The 27414-nt window shown below is 39.2% G+C and overlaps 1 protein-coding gene across 2 annotated transcripts in view; it reads left to right on the top strand.

The window, feature by feature from the left end:
• SMAD2 (SMAD family member 2) overlaps positions 1-19816 on the top strand; it is a 52671-nt gene extending 32855 nt beyond the window's left edge. Inside the window, exons 3-11 of one of the 2 annotated variants that reach the window (XM_005231964.4) lie at positions 4159-4248; positions 5413-5606; positions 6118-6252; positions 9402-9476; positions 10748-10801; positions 11855-12067; positions 13852-13989; positions 14152-14296; positions 17914-19816. In XM_005231964.4, coding sequence (XP_005232021.1) covers positions 4159-4248; positions 5413-5606; positions 6118-6252; positions 9402-9476; positions 10748-10801; positions 11855-12067; positions 13852-13989; positions 14152-14296; positions 17914-18037 — 1168 coding nt within the window. In that variant the 3' untranslated portion in view covers positions 18038-19816. The remainder of the gene's footprint in view (positions 1-4158; positions 4249-5412; positions 5607-6117; positions 6253-9401; positions 9477-10747; positions 10802-11854; positions 12068-13851; positions 13990-14151; positions 14297-17913) is intronic. The other variant, XM_027779040.2, reaches the window with a different exon arrangement.
• The last annotated feature ends 7598 nt before the right edge of the window (positions 19817-27414 follow it).

Genomic DNA, 27414 nt, shown 5'->3' with positions numbered 1-27414 from the left:
TGTTATTTCTTGCAGCTATCCTTTAAGCATTTCTCCTTTCTCTGGGAAACAGTTTTCTTTTGTTAGAACTTCAGAACACCTGGGAAACTGAACCAACTTGATGCTTTATATCCCTGAAGACCCTTATAATAAATTATTTTGTGGGGTCTTCAAAAGCAACAACCTAGTATTCAAGCAAGCTTGCTCTGAAGAGTGCTAGAGTCCACAGAACATGGTGATTTGCTAATCTAAGCTAGTGTTGAAAAGATAGAAATATTAGCTTTTGTATAGTTGACCTCATTTCTGTCAACGGACAGATTGTTTTGAGAACAGCAATGAAAGTGCTCCTTGGAATGAAACTGTCTGCTCTGGTGGGAGGAAGTATATTAGCTTGAAGCTTGTATTTTGGAGTATATTTGTGCTGTCTACACAGGAAAGATTTAAGTACAGCTTAGATGCAGGAGCCAAATTGTATTTTGGAAACAGTGATGGCTTACCAGGCTGCAGTATACAGCAAGCTGTAAACCAAAACCCTCTCTTTTTTACTTCTTTGGTAAAACATGAAGCCCAAAGTGTGCTTCTAGGCTTTGGTTTGAGGGCAGTCTGCTTTCTAAAGGTGAAATGGTGATATGTGTTGGCTGCCTCCCTCCTAATAAATCAAATGTGCCTGGGAACATTCCCAGGCACCATGGCCAACTGGCTCAGGGCTGTCTTGTCCATAAACTCTTAGCTAGCAGGGCAGGGTGGCTACATCTGAACTACCCAGTGCGAGTGGTCCCAATGGTGTGCGACTCAAACCTGGGAATTGTGTGGGAGAACAGTAATTGGCATGGCCTAGTGCTGGGGAATGTCCTAGCAGCTTTCTAGCATACATAATCGTGTTCCAGGGCCCAGGAATGTTTCCAGACAAGACTTAACTTATGAGTACAGATGTTAGTCCCTGATTCTTATAAATTCTTCATGGACTAAGGCATAGAAGGACTCCTTACATCACAAGGGATTTAGGATGTTTCAGAAAGGCAGGTTTAGGAGAGAATGCCTGCTATTTTTTTTTCAAGGTGTTCATTCTGTACTACTAAAATGTCTGTACCTCCTGTCTCCCTTCCTGTCTCCCTTTTAGATGGTTTTGGTGGTTGTTAAAACATCTTTCAGAATGCTGTCACCTTCTTTACAACCACCACCTTTCTGGGATGAGTAGGTGTGTGTGCCCTCTGTCAGGCTGTTGCTTGCATATGAATGAACATACTGTGGCCTTTCATGGAAGTGCTATGTACGAAGTATGCTTTTTATGGTTGTGAGAAATTTCGTTCTGATTTGGTGTGTGTGTGTGTGTGAATACCAAGAACCTTAGTTTATCGACCGGGTGATGTGGTGGGGGGACAGTCTTGCATCTTTTAGGCAGTGGATCTTTTATGTGATCTAGGGAGTGGGGAGGCCACTTCATTTCCGCAGATGTTTCTTCCTGTGAACAGTAATATTTTCCTGCAGGCACTTCTGTTTTTGACTGTAGATTATTCGAGTTGGAGTATAGTCATAGCTTAGATGAGCCACTATAACACTGATATTAATCCCAGCTCTAAGCAGGGATACATCCTGGAAGACAGCTTATCATTTAAGCTGCTGAATATTGCAGCAGGTTTGCTCTAACTGGTCACTTTTTTCTGTACGTCATGGCCTGCCCTCCCTCCACAGCATCCAGTTTCATAGCAAGCTATGTCTCTGTCACACAGTCACTTCAGGATACTGTTTGTCTTTCCGTAGCTTGTGAAATACTCTGTCAGCTTTGATAGTTTGAATATTTATAAAGAGGTTAGCAATAAAAAATACTGTTCTGTTCAGCATGCTTTGTCAAGGGCTATGAAATTTTACTTCTGCATGTGCTTTCTTAAAAGTCTTGTGAAGCAAACACGTGGCATGTCATCCTTACACCAGTAATGCACCCCACAATTTTGGGAACATGTAATCTGTGTGACAGCATCAGCTTTGGAGTGCTGCTTTGTACAAAGGATCTATTGCTCAAAGGTAGTAAGCTGTCAGAGCTGACTATGTCAATTAATATGCAGCAGGCTTTGTGTCTGCTGATTGTTCTTGTAATTTAATGTGCATGATGATCTGTCTTACCAGCAGTAGTGATGCCTATTTAAGGACACAGTACAGTTCAGGGCTGCTGCCTGGTGTCCCGCAGGCTGCCCCTGTGTCTTTGGGGCAATTATTTCAATCCTTAGGCAGCTTCTGGCAGCCCACCATCCTGGAGGCGTCTTAAGAATATGAAAAAGAGAGGTCGCAGGCTCACTAACGTGGGGATGGTCAGTATTGCTCTTTGGCCCACTCTTTCTGGAGAGCTGTGATGCTGCCTGCATCTGAGGTGGATGTAACTTGTTGAGGACAGTTGGCTTTCTTGCAGAGCTGGATGTATGTCAGTGAATGGGCCTTTGCCTGTCTGTTGCTCTCTAGTAGACAAAAAGTCTGCTAGTACAAGATTTTGCTTGTGTCATAATCAGTAAAATGTCAAAGGCCATATTTTATTCAACATTTTTATTTTTGATAAATGCAGGCTGCTGCCAAAAATTCTACTCTCACTCCTCCTTTGTAGTGCTTGGGTAGCTCCGCAGTAAGTAGAACAACTGATCTGGCTGAAAAGTAATTCTGAAAACACAAATTTTGAGCCACATAGGTTCTGTGGTCAGATAGCCAGTTTATTGATTTGTGTTGCTCCTTGATTGCATGGATGTTTCAGCTTCCATGGGATGGCATTAGAAATGAGGCATGTGGACTGGCAAGAAGGGAGGAAGAACCATTCATTCCCTTCATCAATAGGCCATACTTGTTTTATTAAATTCACTGTGGAATTGAGGTGGCTGTCAGCCCTGAAAGTGGTTTTATGTACAGTGCTGTGCTGTCTCCTGTTTTGTTTCATAACACTGATGAATTTTCCCTGTGTAGGGAAGAGAAGAATACTTACCTCGCTTCTCTTCCCATAAGTGTTCAGTCCAAATTTGTGAGTATATCAGCTAAGCTTAATAGTTTAGATTTAAATTGCAATGCCTATTTAAAACCAGGAGTTTCATAACCTTGGATTTTTCTTTCTGTTTTTCAGAAAGAACTTTTCAAGAGGTCGTAATTTTTAAAGGTTATGTAGCAGCCAGTCAAACTTCAGGCTTTGCAATTAGGAAGTGGATATGTAAATTGCTTGGGAACTAAGTTCTCTTCCTTTCTGAGGCGCAAAGTCTAGCTGAGTGTTACTTACATAAAAGAAACAGTCAGTTTTCAGTGGTCACAGAGCAAGTCTCTGATAGACGTGAGCTTGATTTATGCTTCTGAAAGCCTGCTGCCCGTTTACAAGCCCATGCTGTTTTCTTGCATTGCTTAAATTTACTGCTGCATTTAGTTCATGCCTTTGACTGAAGGCTCCTTTTTCATTACTGTTGTGATCTTGTCATTGAACCAGTTTGGTAAAGAGTTAGTTGTCTTTTCTCTCCTCCTGCTTGATTTAGCAATTAAAAGTTTTGTTATTATGTAGTCAGGTCTTAAAATGCTACATGGTAAAACTGATGAACATGATATTTTTTGTACAATGGAAAAGAATATTTACTACTTTAAGCAAGGAGGGTACAGAAACAGTGAGAAGTATCAGCTACATGTGCTTTTTTTCAGAGTTAGAACTTTTCTGTTTTGGGAAAAGCAGCAAATCAGTGTGTGTGTGTGGAATGATGTTAATGCTGAAGTGGTTGTACCTGAAAGTTAGATTGTGATGTTCAGTTTCAGATACACATGGCCTTTGTTTGAAGTCTTAGGGATGCTTATGTTTAAAACCAAACCAAACAAAAAAAACCCCAACTCAGCAACTACCCTTTAAAATTGAATTTTCTGAGAGCTAGGCTGAGGAAGTTTTGCCTGTTTTAAGGAACATTACAACTGTATTGACTTCTTAAAACCAGAGAACTTGTTCACCTTTTAAAAACATCATTTACCTTGAATCACATGTTCCATTTTGATAGCCTCCTTCATATAGAAAATATAGCATGAGATGTCAGTTTAAATGCAAGTCTAACAATGCTCTATCTTCTATGTGAAAGGAAGTATTCTGTACATTATTCCATGTTTGACATCATGGTGTTTTGAATAACCATATTCCATATTCATATCAATTTTTTGTTTTTGTTTTCAATTTATGCACAGCACTTGCTCTGAAATTTGGGGACTGAGTACACCAAACACGATAGATCAGTGGGATACAACAGGCCTTTACAGCTTCTCTGAACAAACCAGGTGAATATTCTGCCCTCTCTCGCATCATAGAAATCTTGTGGGAGGGATTGGCTTTGGAGGGTCTGTAATGGGATGCTTTAGCTGTAAAATAGACTAAAATGCTTCATAGGCCTCTCATGGTACAGCATTTTAAAATATTTGCTTGCCAGTGTAGAAATCCAAGTGTGTTCAGCTGATGTTTTGACCAATGAAACTCTTAATTCTGGAATATTCCTTTTTTATGCCAGTGCTAATGAAAGAGTGGGAAGACTTGTTAAATGCAAGCTCTAATGTGATTTGGTATTTATATTAACAAACTTGGGAAACTTAATTCTTTAGACCTAATCTTACAAAGTGTTTAAACTGCTTTGTATGCCACAAGCTTTCAGTTAAATCTTGCTAATTGGCTCAGATACGAGCTACTAAAGAATTGTTCGTAAATTCTTCAGTAGTTTAATGGTGGACAAATTCTAAACAGGGTCTTTATTTTTTCATGTCACATTACTTGATTTGTGTATTGAGGTTTGTCTCCCATCCCATAACAATCATAAACATCTGCATTTGTGTAAGCATATGCAGTCTGTCTTAAAACTAGCAAAACGTTTTCAGCTGGTAGCAAGGCAGATGAAGTCAAGAAGATAAACTGTACAGCCCTTACAAGATGTGCATTCATGCTTTTTGCATTACAGTTACACTGCCATGTGGATCGCTTGGGCAGCTGACTGCTTATAGGCTTATTTGCAGTCCTTCTGTGGGAATTCTTATGTTTAAAGCCATAAAGCATCCATGCCACAGCAAAGCCTTGAGGTTTAGCAGTGGAAGGGACTGTTAAAGTGTGTGATTATTTTTTTTTCTTTTAAACCAACTGTCTTCTACATTAAAAAAAAAAAAGTATATGAAGCAATCATTCGTAATACTTGGTTGGAGGTAAAGTGGCTTTTAATGAACTCTAAATTCACTGGCAATAATTTGAGCAACTCAAAAATAAGTTAAGACACTGCTTGATACCAACATTTTTATCACATTTGAAGCCTTTTAACAAGAGTATAAATGTCACTAGCAGTGTCAATCCATTGAATTCTGAGAATACACGAACTACCCATCCCATGCGTGTACACTGTTGCTTGAGTGATTAAGACGACAGCATGCAGTCTGTAAATACTTCTCAACATCTTTCCCCTATAGATCTCTCGATGGCCGTCTACAGGTATCTCATCGTAAAGGATTACCGCATGTTATTTACTGTCGGTTGTGGCGCTGGCCAGATCTTCACAGTCACCATGAACTTAAAGCAATTGAAAACTGTGAATATGCTTTTAATCTTAAAAAGGATGAAGTATGTGTAAACCCTTACCACTACCAGAGAGTGGAGACACCAGGTAGGAAGACTGCTTCTGACTTTGTATAGCTGTACATACTTGTTCCAGCATAGCATTTTAAACGAAAAAGAGAAATGTGTTGCTTTCTCTTGCCAAAAGTACAAGACTCTTGGAGATAAAGCTTTTGAGAATACCATCTCCTGAAAGTTTTTAATAGTAAAATTACTGAAAAATGTCTACAAATGTGTTGAACACAACAAATGCATTGATAAACACTTCTAGTACTGCTAGCAGTTTCCAGTGGGCTAAGTATGGTCCAGATGGAAAAGGAGAATAGAGATGACTTACCTTTGCTAATGTGGAATAGCCTTACTTGGGAGGCACCTCAGGAGTCTGTTCTTCCAGTAACTAGTAGTACAGTTATAGTATGAGCAGTACTGAGATTCAGAAAATTTCAAAACATCTGCAAAAATTGTTAGATGGTTTAGATGTTTGGTTTTTCTTTTTCTTTTAGCTCACAGTAACATGTATTGTGAGGATCTTACTAATGCTTTGAATTTTGCTTTTCCAGTCTTGCCTCCTGTACTAGTGCCACGGCACACTGAGATTCTAACGGAGCTTCCACCTCTTGATGACTATACCCATTCCATTCCTGAAAACACTAACTTCCCAGCTGGAATTGAACCACAGAGCAATTACATACCAGGTATTTTCTTAACTCCCACTGTAAACAGTACATTTAACATTGCACCACTGGAACAAAGATGGTAATTTCATACTCCTAAGTGATTAAATTAATTAAAAGATACCAATAAATTAAGGCTTGTTGATTTAATGTCTTAATTCCAATGGAAACACCTGAACACTGTTGTTTGCAGAGCATGGTCCTGTGTGAAACCATGTTGCTGTGGTTTCACAATAGCTTACTTGGTTTCAGTAGCTTATTTAAGATTCAGAATGCTAACGAGTACAAAGTAGACATTCACCTTATGCTTTAAGCCTGTTTTACAAACATACAGTGGTTGCCAGATGCTTTGTTGTATTTGAGTAGTAAACTGCTGCTCAGTCTAACCATGTGTAGTATGTGGAGTAAATTGTAGGTTGCAAAACAGTAACTTAAAAAGTGTTTTGATCTGGAGTTCACAATTGATCAAGGGTTCCTTTGTGTACTTGTTACTGTTGTGTGCATATAGTTCTGTCTTTTTAGTATGAAGGACAGCCTAACAATATTGAACTCTTAAAAAATTCTTCCTCCCCCCTCTTTTCCCCTTCCTCACCCCAAAACAAATACCAAGACTAATCTGCTATGGTGCACCCGAAAGCCTGTACTGTTATTGAAACATAAAATTAGAGACCTTTGTTTCCTGCCCCAACTTCCTGTTTCCTGTCTGTTCAGGAAGTTGCCTAGAGTACAAAACCAAGTGAAGCTGAAGTTTTCTCATAGATGTTTAATGCAGCTATGTTACGAACAAGCTGAAAATTCAGATCTGGACTCTCTTGAAGAGTAAGATGACTGCCTTGAAAGTGAGATATATGCAATGTACAAATTGTATCTACATGTCTTAAACGGAATGTTGCTTGTGTTTTCCTTAAATGTATCAAAGAATTGAAACGGCACAAAAAAAAATTTCAGTTAATTTGTTCTCATCTTTTAATTTGTGCCACATTTGTTGCCACCTAAGGATAGCAGATCTTTACAAGAGCAATTTCAGGCGCTAGAAGTCAGTGTTGTTTTCTTATGTATACTTTTTTGATTCCATCTAAGGGTGTTTGATAGCATCTGCAAACAAAATTCTGGAAGGCCACCCTTTTAAAATCCAGTGCTATGGAATGAGCTAAAGTGACTAGGTAGTTATTTGCAGGAATTCTGTTCAAGGTGGTTGCAGGTATTCATGTGATCTTCCAACGTTTATGCGGCCAACCACATCTTGCCTCTTCTCTGTCGCTGACACACTCCTGTTGTATTCATGTCATGATATCTTACTTTATTTGACCTTGTTAACTTTATCAGAACCTAGCTAAGTATTCAAGATTAATTTTGTGCATCTTGACAGCCTGCTTCAGAGAACAGTTTTCTTTCGCGGTAGGCTAGACTCACAACTGTGGTAGCTTCAAACTGCCATACTGTCAGAGTACTTGGTCTACAGAGAGGTTGGTTTCACCTGTGGCAGGGAAGATGGCCATCATAAAGGTGCAGGAAAGCCTTTAGGGGAGCTGTATGTTCCCTTTCAGGTTACAGAGGCACTGAGCTGCATTGTCCAAACTTCAGGCAGCATTCAAGCTCTGCTAAGATTTTTTTAGTGCTGTGCTTGAGCATTTATTTGCAGCTGTGGTGGTGTTCAACCTCTGACCCTAAAACAGTATTAATAGTGCTAGGTGGAGGAAATAATCTCTGTTCAGACAGAGACTAGATATGGAAAATAATCTGTGCCAAAGAGCCTAGATTAGCAACTGGAAATTGGAGGTGTGGGTTGGATTGGTAATGGTTATTGGCCTTTTAGCATGGCTGTGGGCTTCATTATAATGAATGATTTGGCAATGGGTGGAGTCCTCTTTATCACAATGAATTCTACAAAAATGTTCAAAACAAGTATGTGTTTTGTCACCATACTCCTTGCTAGTAAAGGTTTCCCTTCACTTTCCTTTTAAATTCTCACTTTAATTTTGAGATCTATATTTAGCACACTAGTTTTACAGAATGAACCAAAGATATGATTCTTCCAGTTCATTTTTATTTAATCAACTGAGTTAATCTAGTTTCCTCTCAACGACTTCCTTCTGATCTTATTATATTGCTGTAAATCTCAGGCATGATATTTGATGTTAACTTTTAAGCGAAAGGCTTTATCTTTAAATTTCTGCTGTTTGGTAATGTAATTAAATATGTTTAATCCCTCGGATGTATTAGAGACAATTCTAAGATGATTGTAGAGATAGTTAGCTTCAAACACTTTCAATAAAGAAATCCAGGTTTTGCCTTTAATTTATAGGAAAGGGCATTTGCCCAGTTCAAAGAAAACTGTTTCCTGAAAGACTATTGGTTAACTCGTTATCAGGATTACAAAGTACATCTTGAATGGAGAAAAGTTACATCCATACTGTCCTGGGCTTTTAAGATATTTCTGTGGAGTTAAACACAGGTTTTGGTATCGGAATGCTTCGAACTTGTTACTGACTTTACTTTGATCTGTGAAACTCCCATCTTTAAAGAAAGCTAGATAAAAGACTAGATGATAGTTTTAATAGAGCTTGGAAGTAACAATAATAACAATTATAGAGCTTGTGCAGCATAACTAGATAATACAGTTATCATTAATGAGTGAGATCAACTGTTGGGCGTTGAAGAAAAATGGCTTTGGGGACTGAACTGAAAAATAACCTTTAAGTGTAGCAACTTCTATAAGGCGTGGGGGGGTATCTGATCTGATGATTATACTACATAAAAACAGCTTAGGGGTTTTTTTTGGTAGAAGTCACCAGATGTTTTTTTTCATTTGTAATTCTACTAAATGTGAAAGCTGTTGATCACAATTGCAAAATTGTTACTCATTGTAGTGAAAGTGTCTTGTCTTAAATGGAACAAACAAGGATTATCTGTTAATTATATAACATGTTTGAGCAATTGACTGGCATACCAGCGATGATATATTTTACATAGACAATAAGGCAGGTAATGCATTTGAAGTCCTACTGGAAGGAAGAAGGGACAGCAAAATGAAATTCTCATTCACTGTTCATGTATCATATGGAGCTCATGAAGACTTACAGACAGAAACCCCAAATGCTAAATCTTACAAATTTATCCAGTCATTGAACCAATAGGTGGATTATTTTTTTAATATATTTTTTTAACAGAAACACCACCTCCAGGATATATCAGCGAAGATGGAGAAACAAGTGACCAGCAGTTGAACCAAAGCATGGATACAGGTAACGCTTTTTTTCACTGGGATTGCTACTTGTGATCCCTCTGCACAGCGGCATGAATTCAGCCCAAACAGTGATGCCAGTAGCCCTCTGTATAACCTGGTGTTTTCTGTTTATAATATCACTTTCAATCTTTTGTGAACAAAAGAATTTTTTGCTAGGGGACTGCTTTTAAGACATTCTGTGCCATATTAAGTACATTTCTTTGGTTTTCTAACAAAGGCACACAGGTCTAAGTCTTCATCAGAAAGCCTTAAAATAGATTTTAATAGCTGACTGGTTTCAACCTACGCCTAAGTTTACCTTCTGGAAATGGCTTCATTGAAGCAAAATGTCAGTTGGCCTAAACAAGTTAGAGAAATGGTGCATTTTGAGATCCTGTCTCTTAACTCTTGACAGCCTTAGCGCTTCTGCCATGTTTCAAATTAATTATTACATGAAAGGCTGTATTGAAAGAGTAGTAAGGCATTTGTGCCTTTGTATCGAAGGGTTTCTAGATTATCTGGTTGGCCTTAGACTTAGGCAGAGCACAGTTGATGTGCTGGATAAGAACCTCCTGCTATGTGCTGGTAGACTTGAGTGTGTTTAGTTAGCTAATGTTAACCTTTTTCAGTTAATTGGAATCAACTGCTAGTTTCTGTAAGAACTGCAATATTTTCCTGCTATATGACAATAGGCACCTTAATTAAAAAAGCCTGACATTGGCAGTCATTGTAGGAATGTTCCTGTGCAAAGCCTTTCTGTGTGTCGCCTACTAGTGCAGAAATTGTGTTGGATAGTTCATGTTTTTCTGCAGTTTTTCCTTCCTTCTTCCAGGAAAGAAAAAATTCTTCAAATGAGGAAATCCAGTTTGCTCTTTTCTAGAGAGAAATCCTCTCCCTTGAGAATATAAGCAGTATCTTGCTTGGTGTTGTCCACCTTTTCTTAGCTGTTTTTCACTGAATTTGGGAAGAAATCACTACCCTTCTCACTGGAGAAGTACATAAATAAAGTTAGGTTTGCAGAGTGTGCATGAAGTGAGAGCTCTGCCAAATACAACACTAAGGTGTTAATTGAGTCTTTATGAGGAGGCACAGGTTCCCAGGAGTCTGAAAAATTAAATGTAATCTTAATTCAGAATAAGTATGTGACATGCTGGAAAACTGGTTGTAGGATTTATAAGATTTCTCATTCCAGAGAATTTTAATGTAAACCTATATTGAGATAATGGTTATACCTAGCCATCTAAATAATGAGAATAATTTGCTCTGAAACAATCTGTATTGCTTCAACAGGATCTCCAGCAGAGCTGTCTCCTAGTACTCTCTCCCCAGTTAATCATAGCCTGGGTAAGCTGGAAATACTTTTAATTGTTTCTGTGTGTGCGATGACCCTTCGTTATATATAATGACATTAAAAATGAGAATATACTTTAAAATTAAAGAGCTCTATTAGGAGGAGACTCTGGGGTTGGCTTGCTGATAATAAACATAATAGGGCTGGGTTAATAACTTGTTATTAACTGTTTCTGTAACTGTTGAGCTTCTAGCAAAGAGAAAGAATAATATGGTTGTGTGTGCAGGAATAGCAATTATAAATCCTTTAAAGGACATTAGCATTAATATCCTATCCATAACGCTGCCCAGACTTGCAGTCTCCCATGTACGTGTGTGCTGCTGGTCTTCTCATGTACTGTGTCACCTGTAACCACAACACAATTGTTGCTCCCACAGTAGTCACCCACCTGCTTTGATCAGGTGCCATTGCTGTGTGTCTCTATAAATGCCTCAGGAAGATCAGATTCCCTTGGGTTTGTTTAAGGAATGGTGGCAGGACGTGACAGGAAAGTGCTGTTCAGAACACTGAGTAAGTAATTAGAGTAGGTAAAGAGGGGAAGCAGGGCAGGAAAAGCTGAAGATGCACAGGGAAGATACTGAGCTTTTGTAGGGGAGAGCTTAGAACTGCCTTTAGATAAAGAGACAATGGAAGATCTAGTGTAATCAAGAGATCATAATTTTCATATTAATATTTTTTCCTGTGTGCAGTTCATATTTGATAGTTTAATGTTGCCAAAATGTTGGCAAATTACAGAAAGGCAACAGAAATGTCTCAATATCTGGCACCCATGGCAACATTAGCTTAATCATTTTGCTGAGCAAAATGCAAGTACTGAACTAAATGAGCTGTGGTCAGATTAGATCACCCCTTCTTCCCCTCTCCTTTGCTTGTGTGGAATATTGAATTCCATTCTGTTTACTTAGGTAGGTAAAAATGACAGCAAGCAAAATACAATTTGAGTAGTTGCAGGAGACTGCCACTGTTGTTTCTGAAAGAGACTAATATCCATGCAGCTATTCAGCCTCAAATTCCATATTAAGCTTGTTTTTTAAAATTTTTTTTAGACTTGCAACCAGTTACTTACTCGGAGCCTGCATTTTGGTGTTCAATAGCATATTATGAATTGAATCAAAGAGTGGGAGAAACCTTCCATGCATCACAGCCTTCCCTGACCGTAGATGGCTTTACAGATCCATCAAATTCAGAACGATTTTGTCTAGGTCTGCTTTCCAATGTAAACAGAAATGCTACAGTGGAAATGACAAGGCGACACATAGGTAAAAATCTCTGATCTTTTAACTATTTAATTTCACTTTAGCCCATAAAATTTTCTGGAATGATCCAGGTAGGATGGGCAAATCTGTGTGGGGGGTTCTTTTCAGCCTTGCGCAGCCAGCCATTGAACTTCTCTCATTAGGCTTGCTGAGGAGATCTTGGTGTCTCTTGTTAAGGACAGAAGTGGAAAGACACAGAGGTCACCACTTCTGAAATGAGGGGAAAATGTAGCAGCCACTGCTAGCGCAGCCAGTTGCAATTGGGAAGAGATGTATTGATTGCTGAAGCTGAGAGGAGCTGCCTTTCCTCAATCAGTAGTCACCAAGTTGGTGGCAGCAGCAGTCACACAGGTGTCAGGCTGCTGGTGGCACAGGAGGAAGCCACTCAACTGTATGGGATTTCTGTTGCTCACATTGCTGTTTTCTGCCTCCTGGAAAAAGATGATGCACCAAAGCATCCCAAGGGGCAGGTTTTTGGCTTTTAGGCTCCTTGTTGGACCATTCTGACTTGGGTAGCATTTATATTTAGAGTTGCTTTTAACTGAAACTTAAGCTTTAATTACAAATTTTAACATGTGGCTTATTCTAAGATGCAGGATGGACGTTGCTATTACTTGAATTCTTTTCTGAAAGCTGCCATTGAGCTAACACACTGTTTTGACATGATTAAGATTTTCTTTGTAATAGTAAAGATTATTATTTTCCACAATGCAGCATCTTGGCTTTAAATTCTTCAATAAACTACTTTTTTTCTTTCTGGATTCTTTTACTTAGCAACATTCATGAGAATTTATTTTTACTTTTTTTTACTAAAGAAGTTCAGCCTCTTTAGTGTAGAACCTTCTTACTCTTTCGATGCCAAATCCAAATGCTTTCCTAATAAAATTTTAGATATGCAGAAACCCAGGCTATACTTGTGCTGGCTGATCAAAATGGTCAATGATGAGAAAAAGCAAAAACGTGAGCTGCTCTATAAAGAAACTGAAAGCTCCTTAGATTTTGTTTGAAAAATAGTTCTAAAGAAAAAGGAGAAGAGAAACTGGCCTTCAGAGGACCTGTGAATCATAAACAGTTTTCTTTGAGAGATCAATTGTACATCACTTACCATACTTCTGCTAGTAATAAACCATGCATGCAGATATTTTTTTTTTCCACTTGGAGAGAGAACAAGATCACAATTTAAAAGTGAACAATAGGATTTCTTATGGGTATTTTTTGGTAATAGGGTAAATGAACTGCTGTTGTTTTTGTCAAAGTAGTACTGAGAAGGGATATGCAGTGGGTTGTGAAATAGTGTGGGTGGGTGTAAGTGGAGAGTGTTGAAGTGGTATCCTTGTGTTTTCCTTTTTAGCCAGTCGCCTGTGCCACTTCACATGCAACACTTTATTAGCACAAGTTTTAATTCTGTTGAATCTAATCTTATTTCAATTTTGGTATTTCTTTTGGTGAAAAAGTTATTTGGTAATGGACACTGCTCCCTGACTTGGATTTGGTTACAAGCCATTACATGGCTAGAAAACTCTGTCTCATTCTCGACCAAAACTTATTCTGCTTCTCCTTCAAATACTGTGTGTTCGTGGGAGAAAAATGCAAGTTAATTGTGTTCTGCTCCTGCTACAGCTGTCAGGTCAGCAGTGTGGTCCTGTAGATAATTGATTTCTGTTTCTGTTGTAAAGAAAAACCTTGGCCTTCTGAAACAAAATACTTCCTTGTTTTTTAATCTGCTTGGGTCATATCACTATATATATATAACTAGATAACTAGAGTCCTTTTGAATTTTGCTACAGGAAGAGGAGTACGTCTCTATTACATTGGTGGAGAAGTTTTTGCTGAGTGCCTAAGCGATAGCGCGATTTTTGTTCAGAGCCCCAACTGTAATCAAAGATATGGCTGGCATCCTGCAACTGTGTGTAAAATTCCACCAGGTTAGTAGCCTACCAAAGGTCTTGTGTAAAAATACCCAGTGAATGTATTCAATAGATGACATTCGTTTTCCTTTTGATAGTTTCTTTGTAGTCTCGGGCTTCTGTGTAGCAAACACAAGTATTTATTGATTGTACCCTTTTGACTTTTTTTTTTCTTTATAGGATGCAATCTAAAAATCTTTAATAACCAAGAATTTGCTGCTCTTCTGGCTCAATCTGTGAATCAGGGTTTTGAAGCAGTTTATCAGCTTACTAGAATGTGTACCATAAGAATGAGTTTTGTTAAAGGATGGGGAGCTGAATACAGGTAAGAAAAAAACCTGCTTTTAAATTTAAAGCTAATAATTTTTCTTCTTTCACTAATACACTATTTGTCTGGCTTGAAGGCCATATATACAGACTTCTTACTGCTATTGTATTGTATTCAACTTGCCATCTGCGAGTTGAACCCATATTTTACTCTTTCTCCCCCTCAGCTATGGACGTCCTAATTCATAAAGACCAGTAAACTGATTTTGGTATTGCATTGAAGCCAGCTGTTGAGCAAGGAATGTTGTCACAGTTCCGTTTCCTTGCTCAGTCCTCTTGCTTATTGTGGTGAAATCACTGACAACATCTAGAAAGTTCAGTTTGCTATGAGATTATTTGTTGTTTCTTAGTCATACAGTCGTTTCTGTCTCTGTCCTGTTCTATATGGAGTATAAGGAGTTTGTTAGGTTGTGGTGTGGGATGCAGTTGATAGTACTCGACAGAAAGAACTGGAGTCAGTTGGAGTACGTCCGGCAGAATAAAACAGCTGGAGAACACACATTTAAGGGATGGCAAATATTTTGGAACTTGTAGTGGAAAAAACTTTGGAGAAGTAAGATGACTGTGTTTATGTAATAAAACCGCTAAAAACAGTTTTTTGAGTGGAAAAAATAGTCTTTTATCTGCTTTTGAATAGATTCCAATTGTATTGTCTATTAGCACAAACTAAGAGCTTATAGTTGAGGACAGTGCCTATTTTTAATGTAGTATGGGAACTTGGGAAGGAAAGGAATTGACTTCTAACTGAGCGGTATTAAAGATTTAATTTATTTTGGAGAGCTAGACATGTGGTTTTAAACAAGTCCCATAAGCCTCTCTAGAAATTGTCCACTGAAAGAATGAAGGCTGATGTATCAATACCCTTTTGCAATACATAATGATTTCCAAAAAAACCTATGTAATTTCTGTAGTTGAGTAATGGCATATAGGTTCCACTGTGAATCCTGGGGGTTTGATTATTTTATCTGCTCTGGGAATACATATATGTAAATAGCAGCATCAGTATGTAGGGGAGGCTTCTCAGTGAAATGGAGCCAATTTTGTAAAAGCCTAGTTAGATGAAATGAGATATTTGAGTAATGGAATAAATTGGTAGCTCTTTGTTAGCAAGAGGTACGCAAGAAAGAATTTGGCTCAAGTTTAAAGAACTGTTGGATTTGGCTTAAAAGGAATATGTATACACTTACGCATAATTAAATACAACATTCAAATCGGAACAGAAGAAAGGCTTAATCAGTCAGATGATATGGAGACAACTTGAAGTGAATGGAGTGTAAGTGCTGGGTTGAAACAGTGGGGGGAGGCTTGTGGTAAAGTTATTTCTGGGGAGGGAGAATGTTGGTTGTTAGTGTGTAAACTTAACAATCCTATGTTCAGAGATCATAGGATTGAAAAAGCTGCAATGGAAATGCTGCCAGAACAGCACAGAGACTGATTCCTGACATAATGCCGATCTAGTTTCTTTGCATCTCTGTTGAAGATGATGCTAATAAATTATTGATGGACAAAACTTGTAAGTTATGCTCCAGTTGTGATTAAAGCAAGAAGAGGTTGCTCCTGCAAACAAACTTGAATTTAAATGAATGTAGTCTGAGTTGTCAAAATAGACCAGGAAGCACTGTAAAATCTGTCATTCCAGTTAAAACTTCCATGCTTCATTGTTATGTCAAAAACATTTCTTACAGAATAGGCTTTGGCAAAGTCAAAGCGTTACTTACATTTTAGGCATATGGCATATGTTCGTAAATGTGCAGGTAAGGCAAGGTGGTACATTTATAAGCTCGGTAGGCAAAAGAGCTTATAGCATTTTGCTCGCTATATGTTGGCTTGAACTGAGGATGGTGGTAGGAGTTCAGATCAGCAGTCGAGTGTTCATGTTAGCACAGGAACTATCCAAGTCTGGGATCATCTTCTGAAGGAAGTTAAGTAGAGGTAATTACAGCAAAGAGACTTAGTGATAAATGAACTGGAAATCCATGGGTAGAATAGGCAGAGTTTTAGCTTTGAGACTGATGCTAAGTGGCTGTCACTATTTTATCAACTTTTGCCAGCGTAGTGCAAAGCCAGGGTTGTTGAACAGAACCAGTTATAAAATTTTGAGGAAATGTGTTGTGGAACACATTGTTGGGGAGTTGACAGCAGTGGAATAATGAACTTCCTTCGTCGGGAGAGGATTCAAGACTAAATGGAATTGCTTCCTGTGGTTTAGATTGTTCTTCTGTTGGGTCATTTTGTTTTGGCATAGGTGTTCAGGGCTAAGATAACACATTTTTTTGAGTGCTGAGAGAACGCAGACCCCAGCTGCTTTCTTCTACTAGAAAATGTGAAACCACAGACACCTTCTTGAAATCCATTCTCTCACTGGCTTAACCTTTCTGCCTTTTCAGTTCCTCTGTTTATATAAACAGATTACCTTAAAGCGAAGGGTTGCAGTGCCCACAATAAAAGTGATGGGGCTGGGTTTGTGTCTGACTAATCTGCTGCTTTTGAATCTTAATGCCTCTTTGCTTTGACTTCAGGATAGATAGAATTACTAGGAAAAACTGGCTTAGCAACAGTAGTCTTGCCTGTCTAGTTTGGGAAAACTCCCATGCCTGCAGTGGGTACGGTGAAATAACAGGATTTCTCAGACAGAGTATGTCCAATACTGATTTCTCGACTTTGGATGAGAGGGAAGAATTTTGAATAACAGATCTCTGAAACAAGGATATATGGGAGAGTGAAGGCAGCTTTTATGGTTGTCAGCGCTTCAGCTTTACTGAGGCTTTCTATGTGGTGTTTAAGTAAGGGCATCTTTTGTGGGAAACTATGGGCAAGTTTATATAGAAGGCAAGGGAAACAGTTTTTACTTAAATTAATCGTGTGAGGGTGTTACAATACAGAACACATGTAGAGGCTTAAGATTACAGGAAATCAGAGAAAGGTTGGTGTTCCTTTGAGATAGCATCGGTTAGCACAGTATAACCACACGCTGTGTTTTGACACTGTGTTTCTGACAAGATCTAGCAGTTTTCTTATACTTTCATCTTGTCAATTGCTTCAAAAAGCCAGACTTTCTGATCACCATAGTACTGTGCTGTTTGGCCATGCTGACAGTGCAGAGCCAAGTGTTTCTATTCCATACGTCTCAGCGGTTGTCTACAAAATTCAAACTCAGTTATGCATACAGACTCTTTGAAGGTTGAGATACAGCTGCACACAGTGATCTGTGATGTGAACACAGCATTGGTTGGACAATCTTCACTTTTTGATTTCTTTTTAGAAGTAAGACTCTTGGTGTGGTACTTGAAGCAAATGCTGCAGTTCTTGTCTTACTCTCCAGAGCAGCATATTCTCAATGTATTATGGAAAAGCATGTAATAATTCATGTGTCTTACAGATACGGAGTGTTTGGGGGTTTTTTTGTTGGGGTTCCACCCCCACCCCCCTACCCCCATTTTCTTCAAACACTGTCTGAAAAAAGGTATATAGAAGAAGATAATTAACAGTTATGGTAATGGTTGCAGATTTTGATCTTTGTGTAGTAGATATGGATGGAATCATATTTGATCATATGATGGAGACCTTCATAGCAGTCAAAGCTGCTTTCTGACTTTCCTATTCTCTATTTTCTAGGCGGCAAACAGTAACAAGCACTCCTTGTTGGATTGAACTTCATCTGAATGGACCTCTACAATGGTTGGACAAAGTATTGACTCAGATGGGCTCCCCTTCAGTACGCTGCTCCAGCATGTCGTAAAACTCCTTCCTCCGTTACCAGTGGGCTAAATACAGAGTCCAATCAACAGACTTAATATAACATCTCGTCTGTCGTAGTATTTGTGTGTGGTCCCCATGAACTGTTTACTATCCAAAAAGGTTTTTAAAAAAAGAAAGAAAAACAGCACTTGAGGTCTCATCAATTAAAGCACCTTGTGGATTCTGTTTCCTATACTCTGATACTAGATGAAAATTTAGTGTATAGAAATGCCTTCTTCAGAACGAAGAAGGGACAGTTCTAAAGACTCTTAATGGTGTTTTTATTGGGTATATAATTGAGTGTCCTAATGGTTTATCAATAACATGAATAGCTAAGTATATGTACAGGTAATGTATCATGATCTCAAATATCACAGTATTGTGCTGTTCTACATTTTAGTTCCCATAAATAGTTGTTTGTTTTTTTGATTGGGGCAAATCACTCATAAAATTCCAAGACTCTACTCCTTTATTCTTTTGTATTTTTTTATATAAGCAGGTTTTCGAGTTGTCCTAAACATAACAAGCAGACTTTCCTTGTAGAAAAGCTTAACTTTTTGCTGCCTTCTTAAAGAAAATCCCTCCATTGGAAGGGAAAGAAATGTCTTGAGATTCATCTGTGAAATCTTAAGACACTTTATATACCTAATGGGGCCTAAAATGAATTCATATTATAAATTCTGAGTATCCATCACACTAGGAGTCTACTTTTCCCTACCCATCTGAGTTGATGCATCTGTTGCCAGGAGTATTGCTGGCATTGATTTAGTTTGGGACATTTTTTGTACCTTGAATCATTGATATCAGTGATTTTTCTCATGGAATGAGAATCTACTGTAGCATTGGATACTGGATTAAGTACACAAGGTTATTGGCTTACCCCTTACATCTCTATTTTTTCACTAAACAGATGTCACTAAAAATCATGGGGTTTAGTTTTTGGAGCCAAATACCTTGAAAAATCCTTTCCCAGGGTAAACTAGACTCTTTCTTACAGGTTTTAAGTAGATGCAGCTTCCTAACATATTTCAGTAACAATTTAAATTTCTGATCTGAGTGGCTTTGTATAGCTTACTTGCATACCAGATCATACGCATTCATTATGTCATAATGGGCCTTGTTATTAAAAGTAGTTGCTTCTGCAAAACCTCTAGGATAGTGGTCGCTGAGGTATGACCAGCGAAGGAGGACTTCTAGGTTCTTCGTGACAGTGCATGTTATTGTGAACCCTTGGACACTACAGCTGCACCATATTAAAAATATTCTGAAATATATTCTAAAAATAAGTCTGGGTTGGGGAAGGGTTGGGAAACTGTATAGAAGGGTTATTCTGACTTGAAAAATATACATCTTACTAACAATCTTGTGATCTAGCTGTCTGTCATTCTTTTGTTATTGTGGCAGTAGCAGGATTGCCTTTGTCTGTTTTTCCCATTGTTTCATCCATTACACTAGTACTGTACTTTGTAAGTACAGCTAGTGATCTTAGCTTTGAGAACAAAAATGTGGCCAGTGTTACAGCTTTTAATCGGTTGACTGAATTGATGATAGTGATGGATATTTTTATGCCATAATGACTAGGGCATAGAAGCAATACCAAAAATCAAGCCTTGAAAAAGCGGGCCAGACACCTTTAAAAAATTGGCAAAGCAGTTACCAGTTTGTGCTAGTTTTACCAGTAGACTAATGTATTGGTAGAACTTGTGAACCTAAGAAATAAGCTTCATGCGTGTTGCATTTGCCTAATATGTGAATACACTAATAAAAGTTTTAATTCTCATGGTGGTTGTTTTTTTTTAATTGCTGTATATATTTTCTGTTGAAGGTTAGGAATTAGTCCAACCCACCCAAATAAATGGCACAAGTGTCCTGCATGTTGTGGCTGGAAAGATATAGATGTTAAATCACTTCTTACACAGCTGTTGTGGAGGTTCTGGATCTGTGTGTGTTTTAGCAATGCAGACTTCTACTCTAGCTCAGGTTTATTAAAGCACTTGCTTTTTTCCCTGCTGTGATCAAATTACATCCTGCTAGCTCAGATGTTTACTTTCACCTGTGAAACACTTAGATAAGAGAGATTTGTTTGGGTGAAAGATTCCACTGCATTTATTGAGCAGGTTGCAACTTGAATGGATTGGGTGACCTAATTCTGTAGTCGTCTCACTGTGGATTTCTATATGTGTTCTTTCAGCTATGGCAATATTACTTGCTTTGCCTTGAACATTGGTAATAACCTTGGCTGTACCCTTTTTTGGCGTGTACACTACCTGGAAGTGCAGGGACACTGCAGGCATTATCTGTGGACCTGTGGTGCTGCCTGCATGCAAGGCTATCTCAGCCTGTGTAGAAGTCACTTTTTTTTTTTTTCACTTCTGTTAGTACCACTAAAATATTCTCTCCTGCCATTACTGTTTCAGCCACAGCTTAGTGGAACAAGAGAACTTACCTGCATTCAAAGTGTTTGCTTGCATGTATTTAATTTAAATGCCCTTGGCAGTGCTTGAGTAGCTTTAACCTATTGTCGTTTCTTAATCTGGTGCCTTTCTGTCTTACCCCACTGTTGTTCTGCTCTTCCTCAAAATCTCACCCGTGCCAGCTCAAGGATCTTAATGCACAATGCCTGTGGTGTGTAAGGAACATGACTTTGTCCCTCTTCTATTCTGCCAGTCAAAGTACTGATGTCCAAAGTACAAATTAAAAGTGAATTATTTTTTTCACTGAGGCTGCTTTGTTAGAGAAAATACTTACCAAGCAGGGAGGACTCAGCTTGGAGATACTTTTAGGTATGGGTAGCCAGCTGCTTATCTGTATCATGAAGCTGGAAAAACTCTGTATGTAACTGTTGCCTTAAGTTTGGACTGGGATTCCATGTGCCTGGGTTCTGATCTATCTCTTGTCACTAGCCCCGTCTGAGCTTGATTTTCATAGTCCTGCCAACGCCAAGTAATTAAAAAACAGGTAGTTGATGTAAACATCTGAGCCAAAAAATATTTGAGTAGCCTTTTAGCAGCTTTGGATGCACTGAGCTGATGTTTCAGAACCCTTCCCCCTCCAAAGGAAAACCCAGCTTCATTTAGAAGTTGTTTCAGGGCTGAGGCTTTGAGAACAGTGTCAGATGCCTGGACTCCTGCACCTTTAAATTGTGAGAATTGATAGTGGAGCATCATCTCTGTGTGTTTTCCCCTTTTTGTGCATGTTTCCCATCTAGATGGTAAACTCACTCAACAGGAATTTTCTGCTGTTAACTTTAGCATCTTGCACGGAGTCTTTTGGCTTCCAGGTGCTGTTACACAAATCTAGAACGTGGTAAGAGCTGTGGTGTTTTCTTGTTCTTTTTCAGGATGTTGTGCTTAATCAGAACTTGACCTCCTTGCGACTGACTGCAGGCATGCAGTGTAGATAGTTTAACTTCAAGCTCCCTGTACAATCAGCAAGGAGAGGAATTTGGAGCTCTGGATTGCTCTGTGGTAAAGAGTCTAGACTGTGGGCTGAGGTGTCCGATTTAAAAGTATGCACAAATATCTACCTTAAAAGGTTCTTGGGTGCTGTCAGAGTAGTCAGCTTAGATGTTTAGGAATAATGGCTTTAAACTAATTTACACAGGAAAAAAAAAAAGAAATGACAACTACCATGCTTCACGAAGCTCTTTATTTTCATGTGTCCAACTTGACTTTTCATGTTGAAGTGGGAGGGTGTGAAGTTTGGGGGTTTGATAATCATCTGTAGCTCTAAATTGTTGGCAGAGTGAACTAAGTGTTTTGTTTTAACCTTCAAACTTGTCATACTTCATTGTGGTTACAGCTTTTTTTAGCATTGCAAACTGAAATTTTATTGCAGCTGGGTTTTGAGTTAAAATATTGTGAAATACAGGATTTCACTATACTCCACCCACACAGTGTTTTACTTGAGTATGAAGCAGTGCTCCTTTTACCAAAACAAGTTTGACTGTAACCTAATTTTGGGGATGCTGAAGCTTAAATACCAGCTCTGAAGAGTCAGTGAGGTACTGTCTTTGTTAAAAGAATTACATGTATAGCAGGTAACATGCAAGCTGTATTACAAAGTGCTTCTGAAAGGACCGGCTCGGGGAGTTAAGTTGCAACTGGTCTGGAAGTTTATTACTATGAAGAAAATATTAATGAAATGTCTGTTTTCCTGACCACTTAAGCTTGGCTAGTAAATAACTATCATGAACTGTATTAAAGGAGGCCACTTAAATATAACCTTCAGTTATGCTGGTCCTTTTTCCATCTCTTGGGTAAAAATTCCTCATAAGTAAGGTTGCCGTTTCTTCTCTTGGGAAAACACAGTTTGTGGAGTAAGTTTCTAGTACTACATTGTCACAGCTACAAAAAGTAGAATCAAAGCTTCAAAGCTGAGAACAGTCTTTGATGTTACATTAGCTGTTGCTTCATTAACTGTAATCAGGATGAAATCTAGTCAGTTGGCAGAAGAAAAATGAATGACAATGGATATGTAATATCAGACCTCAATGCTCTTGATCCTTTTTCCTCGTGTAGAAGATGTAGTCAGAATGAGTTGAGTAGAGCCCAGTTGCTTGTCCTGTTCCTTTTGGAATACGATCCAAAGTGTCAATGGACATGGGTGCTCCAGCCCTGCTGTGTTTTACTTTTAATTTGCAACAGTGGAAGTCCAAACAAAGCTGCTGTTGCTTTTGATTTTTCTATTAACAGCATCTAGCTACTTGCTTGTCTAAAGCTGTAGTAAGGTACTGTAAAAAAACTTAAGCATGCTTTGTGACTTAATTGAGCTTATGAGAAATGTGTACCTGCTACCATTTGATTTTTAGAACTTATCTTTGCTTTAAAGTCTTACTTGCCTTTTCATTTTGAAGTAGAGTTCCAAGACCAGCTGTTGTGTCACCAAGCGTAGAAGATTATTAAACTTAGGTTGCCAGCAATTGCAGTTTATCGTTGGCTGAAGAGATGGGTGCTGTCCATCAGTTGAGAGGAGTTGTCTGGGCAGGTGGTCACCTTTGATCAAGGAGTAGCTACACAGGGAGGCTGGAGCCTCAAGCACATGGCCAATTTACAGGGAAGCTGGAGTAGAGGCAGGTCGAGCTGTATAGCCATAGTCTGGACCAGGGAATTGCAGACGCCCCAGGGTTATTTGCCATATGCTCCGAACTCGTCTGAGATATGAAACAGTTGGAGAGGGAATAGCATACAGGTAAGCTTCGGTTGTCTAAATGCATGAATTACTTTGAAATATAGCTAATGCATAATGAATTCAAAAACATTTCAGAAGTCCTGTCTCTTCTGCTTATGTTGCACGTCCTTGAAGAGTTGATCACAAAATAATGAATTCACAAAGTGAAGCTGAGAAAAAAATGTGCTTATGCTGTTAAGATTGGGGGGGGGGGGGGGCGGGGCGCTATTATTCAGCATGGATTCCCCAGGGCTTTTAGAGCTGGGTGTTGGTGGGGTTTTTTTCTTGTGGAATCACTAATGGAGCCTGTGGTTAAACATAAAATAAAATTCCTCAAGCAACAGAGGCTCCTCAGAAAGAGTAAGATTTCATCCTGTTGAAGCTCTGAGAAGAGCAAAATTTATCTTGCCATGAAACAGTGTCAGGCACTGCTGAGATCTGGGAGCTGGAGGAAATGCGAGTTAACGGTTTGTGGAGGACTGTGTACTGACAGAAGGGATGTTAGTTCAGGTACAGGTCCTAATGAATTTTTTTTATGGACCTGAGCTAAGTTGCGTACAGATAGTCGTGCTGTGAGTCTGTGCTGTGCTTCCTCATGTGCTTGGTCCCAAAGCTAGCAAAAGCAGATGAAGCTTGAGCTTGTCTGTGCTACAAGTATAGATGGTAAAAGCTCAGCCAGGTCCACTTGAGGGCTGAATGAATGCTTGCTACCTAGCCTGCTGTCTAATAGTGAAGGGATTTCAGAATTTGTTGCCATGTATTTTTGTAAGCAGTCGGATGAATAGCAAAGAGCATTGAGGTAGAGGAGGGTCTGTCAAAATAAAAAAATAATTTGTAGTAGGGGACAAATGAAATTGTTGTTTGGATGAGGAACTGTCCTGCAGCTGAGGAGCTAAGCGGTCTCAGCTGTACAGGAGGGCTGTTGGGCACTGAGGCAGGCTGTGGGTTGGGAAGAACTGTGGTTGCTCTGGAGAGCATCCACCTCCAGACTGGACATGCTTAACAGTATGTTAACAGGTTCCTGGTTTGCAGAAGAGATGTATGCACAGCTCTGAGGTGTACCTTCATACGCCAACATAAACCTCCTCTCCTATTTTTGTAGTTAAGCTTTGGAAACGATAACATTAATTTAGGAACAATAATCCCCTTCTCTAGAAGTACCTTATCTTTTCTTTTACAGCTTCAGAAGTCTGAGAGTCCAATGGGAGGAAAAGCCACAGCTGTTAGCAACGATGATGTTAGTACTGATGTGAGGGAAAATATAACATACTCAGACTTTGAGGTTTGTGCAGTGTGTGAAATGAAAATGAGCAAAGAGCCAGGGCTGAGAATTACTGAGGTTTAGTAGAATGGGAAAAGTGGAGCTGAAAAAAATGGAAGAGTGGCTTATGCTCAGCTTTGGCAGTGACATGCTCACAAAAGCATCCTTACTGGTTACCTTGAACGCTCTTTAGATGTATCAGCTAGTTAAAGATCATAGTTTTCCTTTTGTTACAGCACTGAAAGACTTGTTGGAGCACAGGAGTTGGCTTAATGGGAATTTTGCTGAGGGGAGCACAAATCTAGCTTCGCATCTCTGTCATCTCGACAGGACAGGCTCAACACGGGTCCTTTTAGAAGCAGCTTGAGTTAGAGACTGAAGAACTGACACAATTTGTCCTGTAGCCTGGTGCTGGATGGAAGAGACTGTTACCTGACCATGGGAAGAAACAGTCTTACAAATAAATAAAGAGTAAAAAAAAGCCCACAGCCTCTGTGTGAAAAGGTTTGCTGTAATACCTACATGATTGACTCTGAAGCAGATGATTTTGCTTTTTCTTTAATGAGAATGCTTGGACAATCCTTGGGAGTGTTGAAGTGTTCGTTAGCAAATAGTACATCTCATCCTGTGGAGTGAAGGTGTTTCGTTGTGGGGTTTGGGAGGGGGGATTTTTTTTTTTATTTTTTATTTAGGGACTTAGCAGGAGAGTCTGACTTGCTGAAACTCTGCAAGACTTCTTTGTCTACTGGTTTTGTTCTAAAAACTCTTAAATCCAAAGTTAGTGGATTTTTGCATGACAAACAACAGCCATGCTTATTAAATGTGGAGAAAACACTATTCTCTTCTGAAGAGGGGTGCTAAAAAGGATATTTTTTCCCCAAATGTTTGTTTGCTAATAGCAGGAATTTGTATTAGAAGCAGGGAGGAAAAAACAGCTTCAAAGTTCCTACTTAAAAAAGGAGGGGGTGGGCTAGGAAAGGAATTAGTGTGCAAGTAACAGTCTAAATATTTAGTGTTTGGATTTGAGAGCACTGGGTTGAAACTTGCCTGGCTGATGGACCAAAGCCTAGTTGAAGTTAAGCTTGAAGAGGCTTAATTTCAAGTGTAGGACACCTGATCACAAACGTGTTATATTTTTAGTTTACTGTGTCAACAGACACCTCTTTTTTTTTTTTTTTTTTTTTTTGTAGTTTTGTTTAGCTGACAAACAGTATGGCAAAGAAGCCCTATCTCCAGCAGACACTTGAAAACCGGTCAGCCATCAGTTGAATTGTTAATTATATGTGGTGTAAGAAATTAACTTGGGACATCTGGGAAGGCGGTTCTGACCTTGGTACCCCATCCCAAGGGTGCAAGCTACGGCTCAGTAGTCCCATTTCTCATGTGTGCGTTCACACGTACCCTCTCGGACCTTATTTCTAATCATCCAGTTTAAATCATGTGGGACTAACAGGATGCTTTGCTGCTGTAGTAATACCATAATTAGATGGTAATGATCATAACTTGTGTGTAGCCTCTGAGCTCTACCTGCCATCAGTAGATCTGTGGGCAGTTTGAGCAGACACTATTTGGAGTCAAAATCCTTGAGTGTTGTTTTTGTTAGAGAACGAAAAGGTGGCTGTTGGGGGTTTTGTTTGTTACCCGGTGTTTCTCCCAGGCTGGCTCTGAGAGCAGAGACACTTAAATGAGCAGAAAGAATGTTTTATCATGACATTGGGAGGATGAGCAGAATTGTAGGAAGTTGAAGCTCTGACCTAGGGTAAAGCAAAGTTGCTTCTCACCCTGCCCTTCCCTGGTGAAATGTGTCAAATGTCTGGTGCTGTCAAAAGATCTGTGTATGTTTAGAAGAACTAATGTGCTGTTAATTAGCACTGCAGTAGGTAGCACTGGCCACACTAATTGCTCACGGTGGGACTGTTGCATCCAAGTGGGTGGCTAACAAAATACTGACAGATGGCAACGGATTAACTGACTTTTTTTTGACTGCAGTTCAGATGCTGGCTTGAGGAGCTCTGGTCTGCTTGCAGAGGCTGCTGTAGGCTAAATTCGCTAGGACCCTGTCAAAAGCCAGCTTAATGATTTAGGTAGGTATTGAAATGCCTTTGTTTCTTAAATTTTAGACCCTATCATTGAAAGACAACTAGTTAAGAAAACATGTGGCTGGATTAGAATAACGGGGAGGCAGGGAGGTATTGATGGACTTCTTCCCATGGCATGGGGTGTTGAGGTGGCTGTTCCAGTTCAACCCAGAATTTATTTATCAGATGCTAATACTGGTGTGTCTGCAGCCATGGAGCTCTGGCTATGAGACTTGTCCCCAGCTGTGACCGAGGCAGTTCCAAAACAAATGATTTCCAAGATGTGCCTTTTGAGGTATACAGGAGCTATTCCTCTTTGGTGTTTTTGAATGTCCTGTGCTCTAGCTGGTGTTGAGGAAATCTGGCCTTTCACTGAGCAGTCTGGGATCTTTTTTCTATTTTGTGTCCTTGTTATACATGTGGTGAAGCCAATGTCAACTCCATCACACATCCTTTAGAGCATCTTTCCCACAGAGAGAGCTAATTAAGTGTGAAGATTAAAAAGGGATGAAATATTGATAACTGAATATGCTAAAGGTAACATGATTGTAATTTCAGGAGTTAAAAAAACCAGATATTTTCTTGGTGTCACTGCCTTAAAAGGTGCTTACATGGGTTGTTTTATACAGCAGAGGCACCAGATTCTCTCCATGCGGGCGTCAAAACCTCCACAGCTATGGAGCAGAGGGAAAATGATCTGTTAAAATTTTGTGTGGAGGAGTGCCAAAGGAGGCAAAGTTAGGGTATGATGAACAGTATCTATGCACAGATGGAAGATAACTACAGCCAGTGGGTAGTATTTTATGCTCTTGTTTTGCTGGAGGCCTCAGGTACTACTTGTGTGTGTACTTCCACTAAGTTTAAACTCTT

Source organism: Falco peregrinus, chromosome Z, assembly GCF_023634155.1.
Source record: "Falco peregrinus isolate bFalPer1 chromosome Z, bFalPer1.pri, whole genome shotgun sequence".
Taxonomy (NCBI): Eukaryota; Metazoa; Chordata; class Aves; order Falconiformes; family Falconidae; genus Falco; species Falco peregrinus.
The sequence above is the reverse complement of the archived record's forward strand: the minus strand, read 5'-3'. Positions and strand labels throughout refer to the sequence as shown.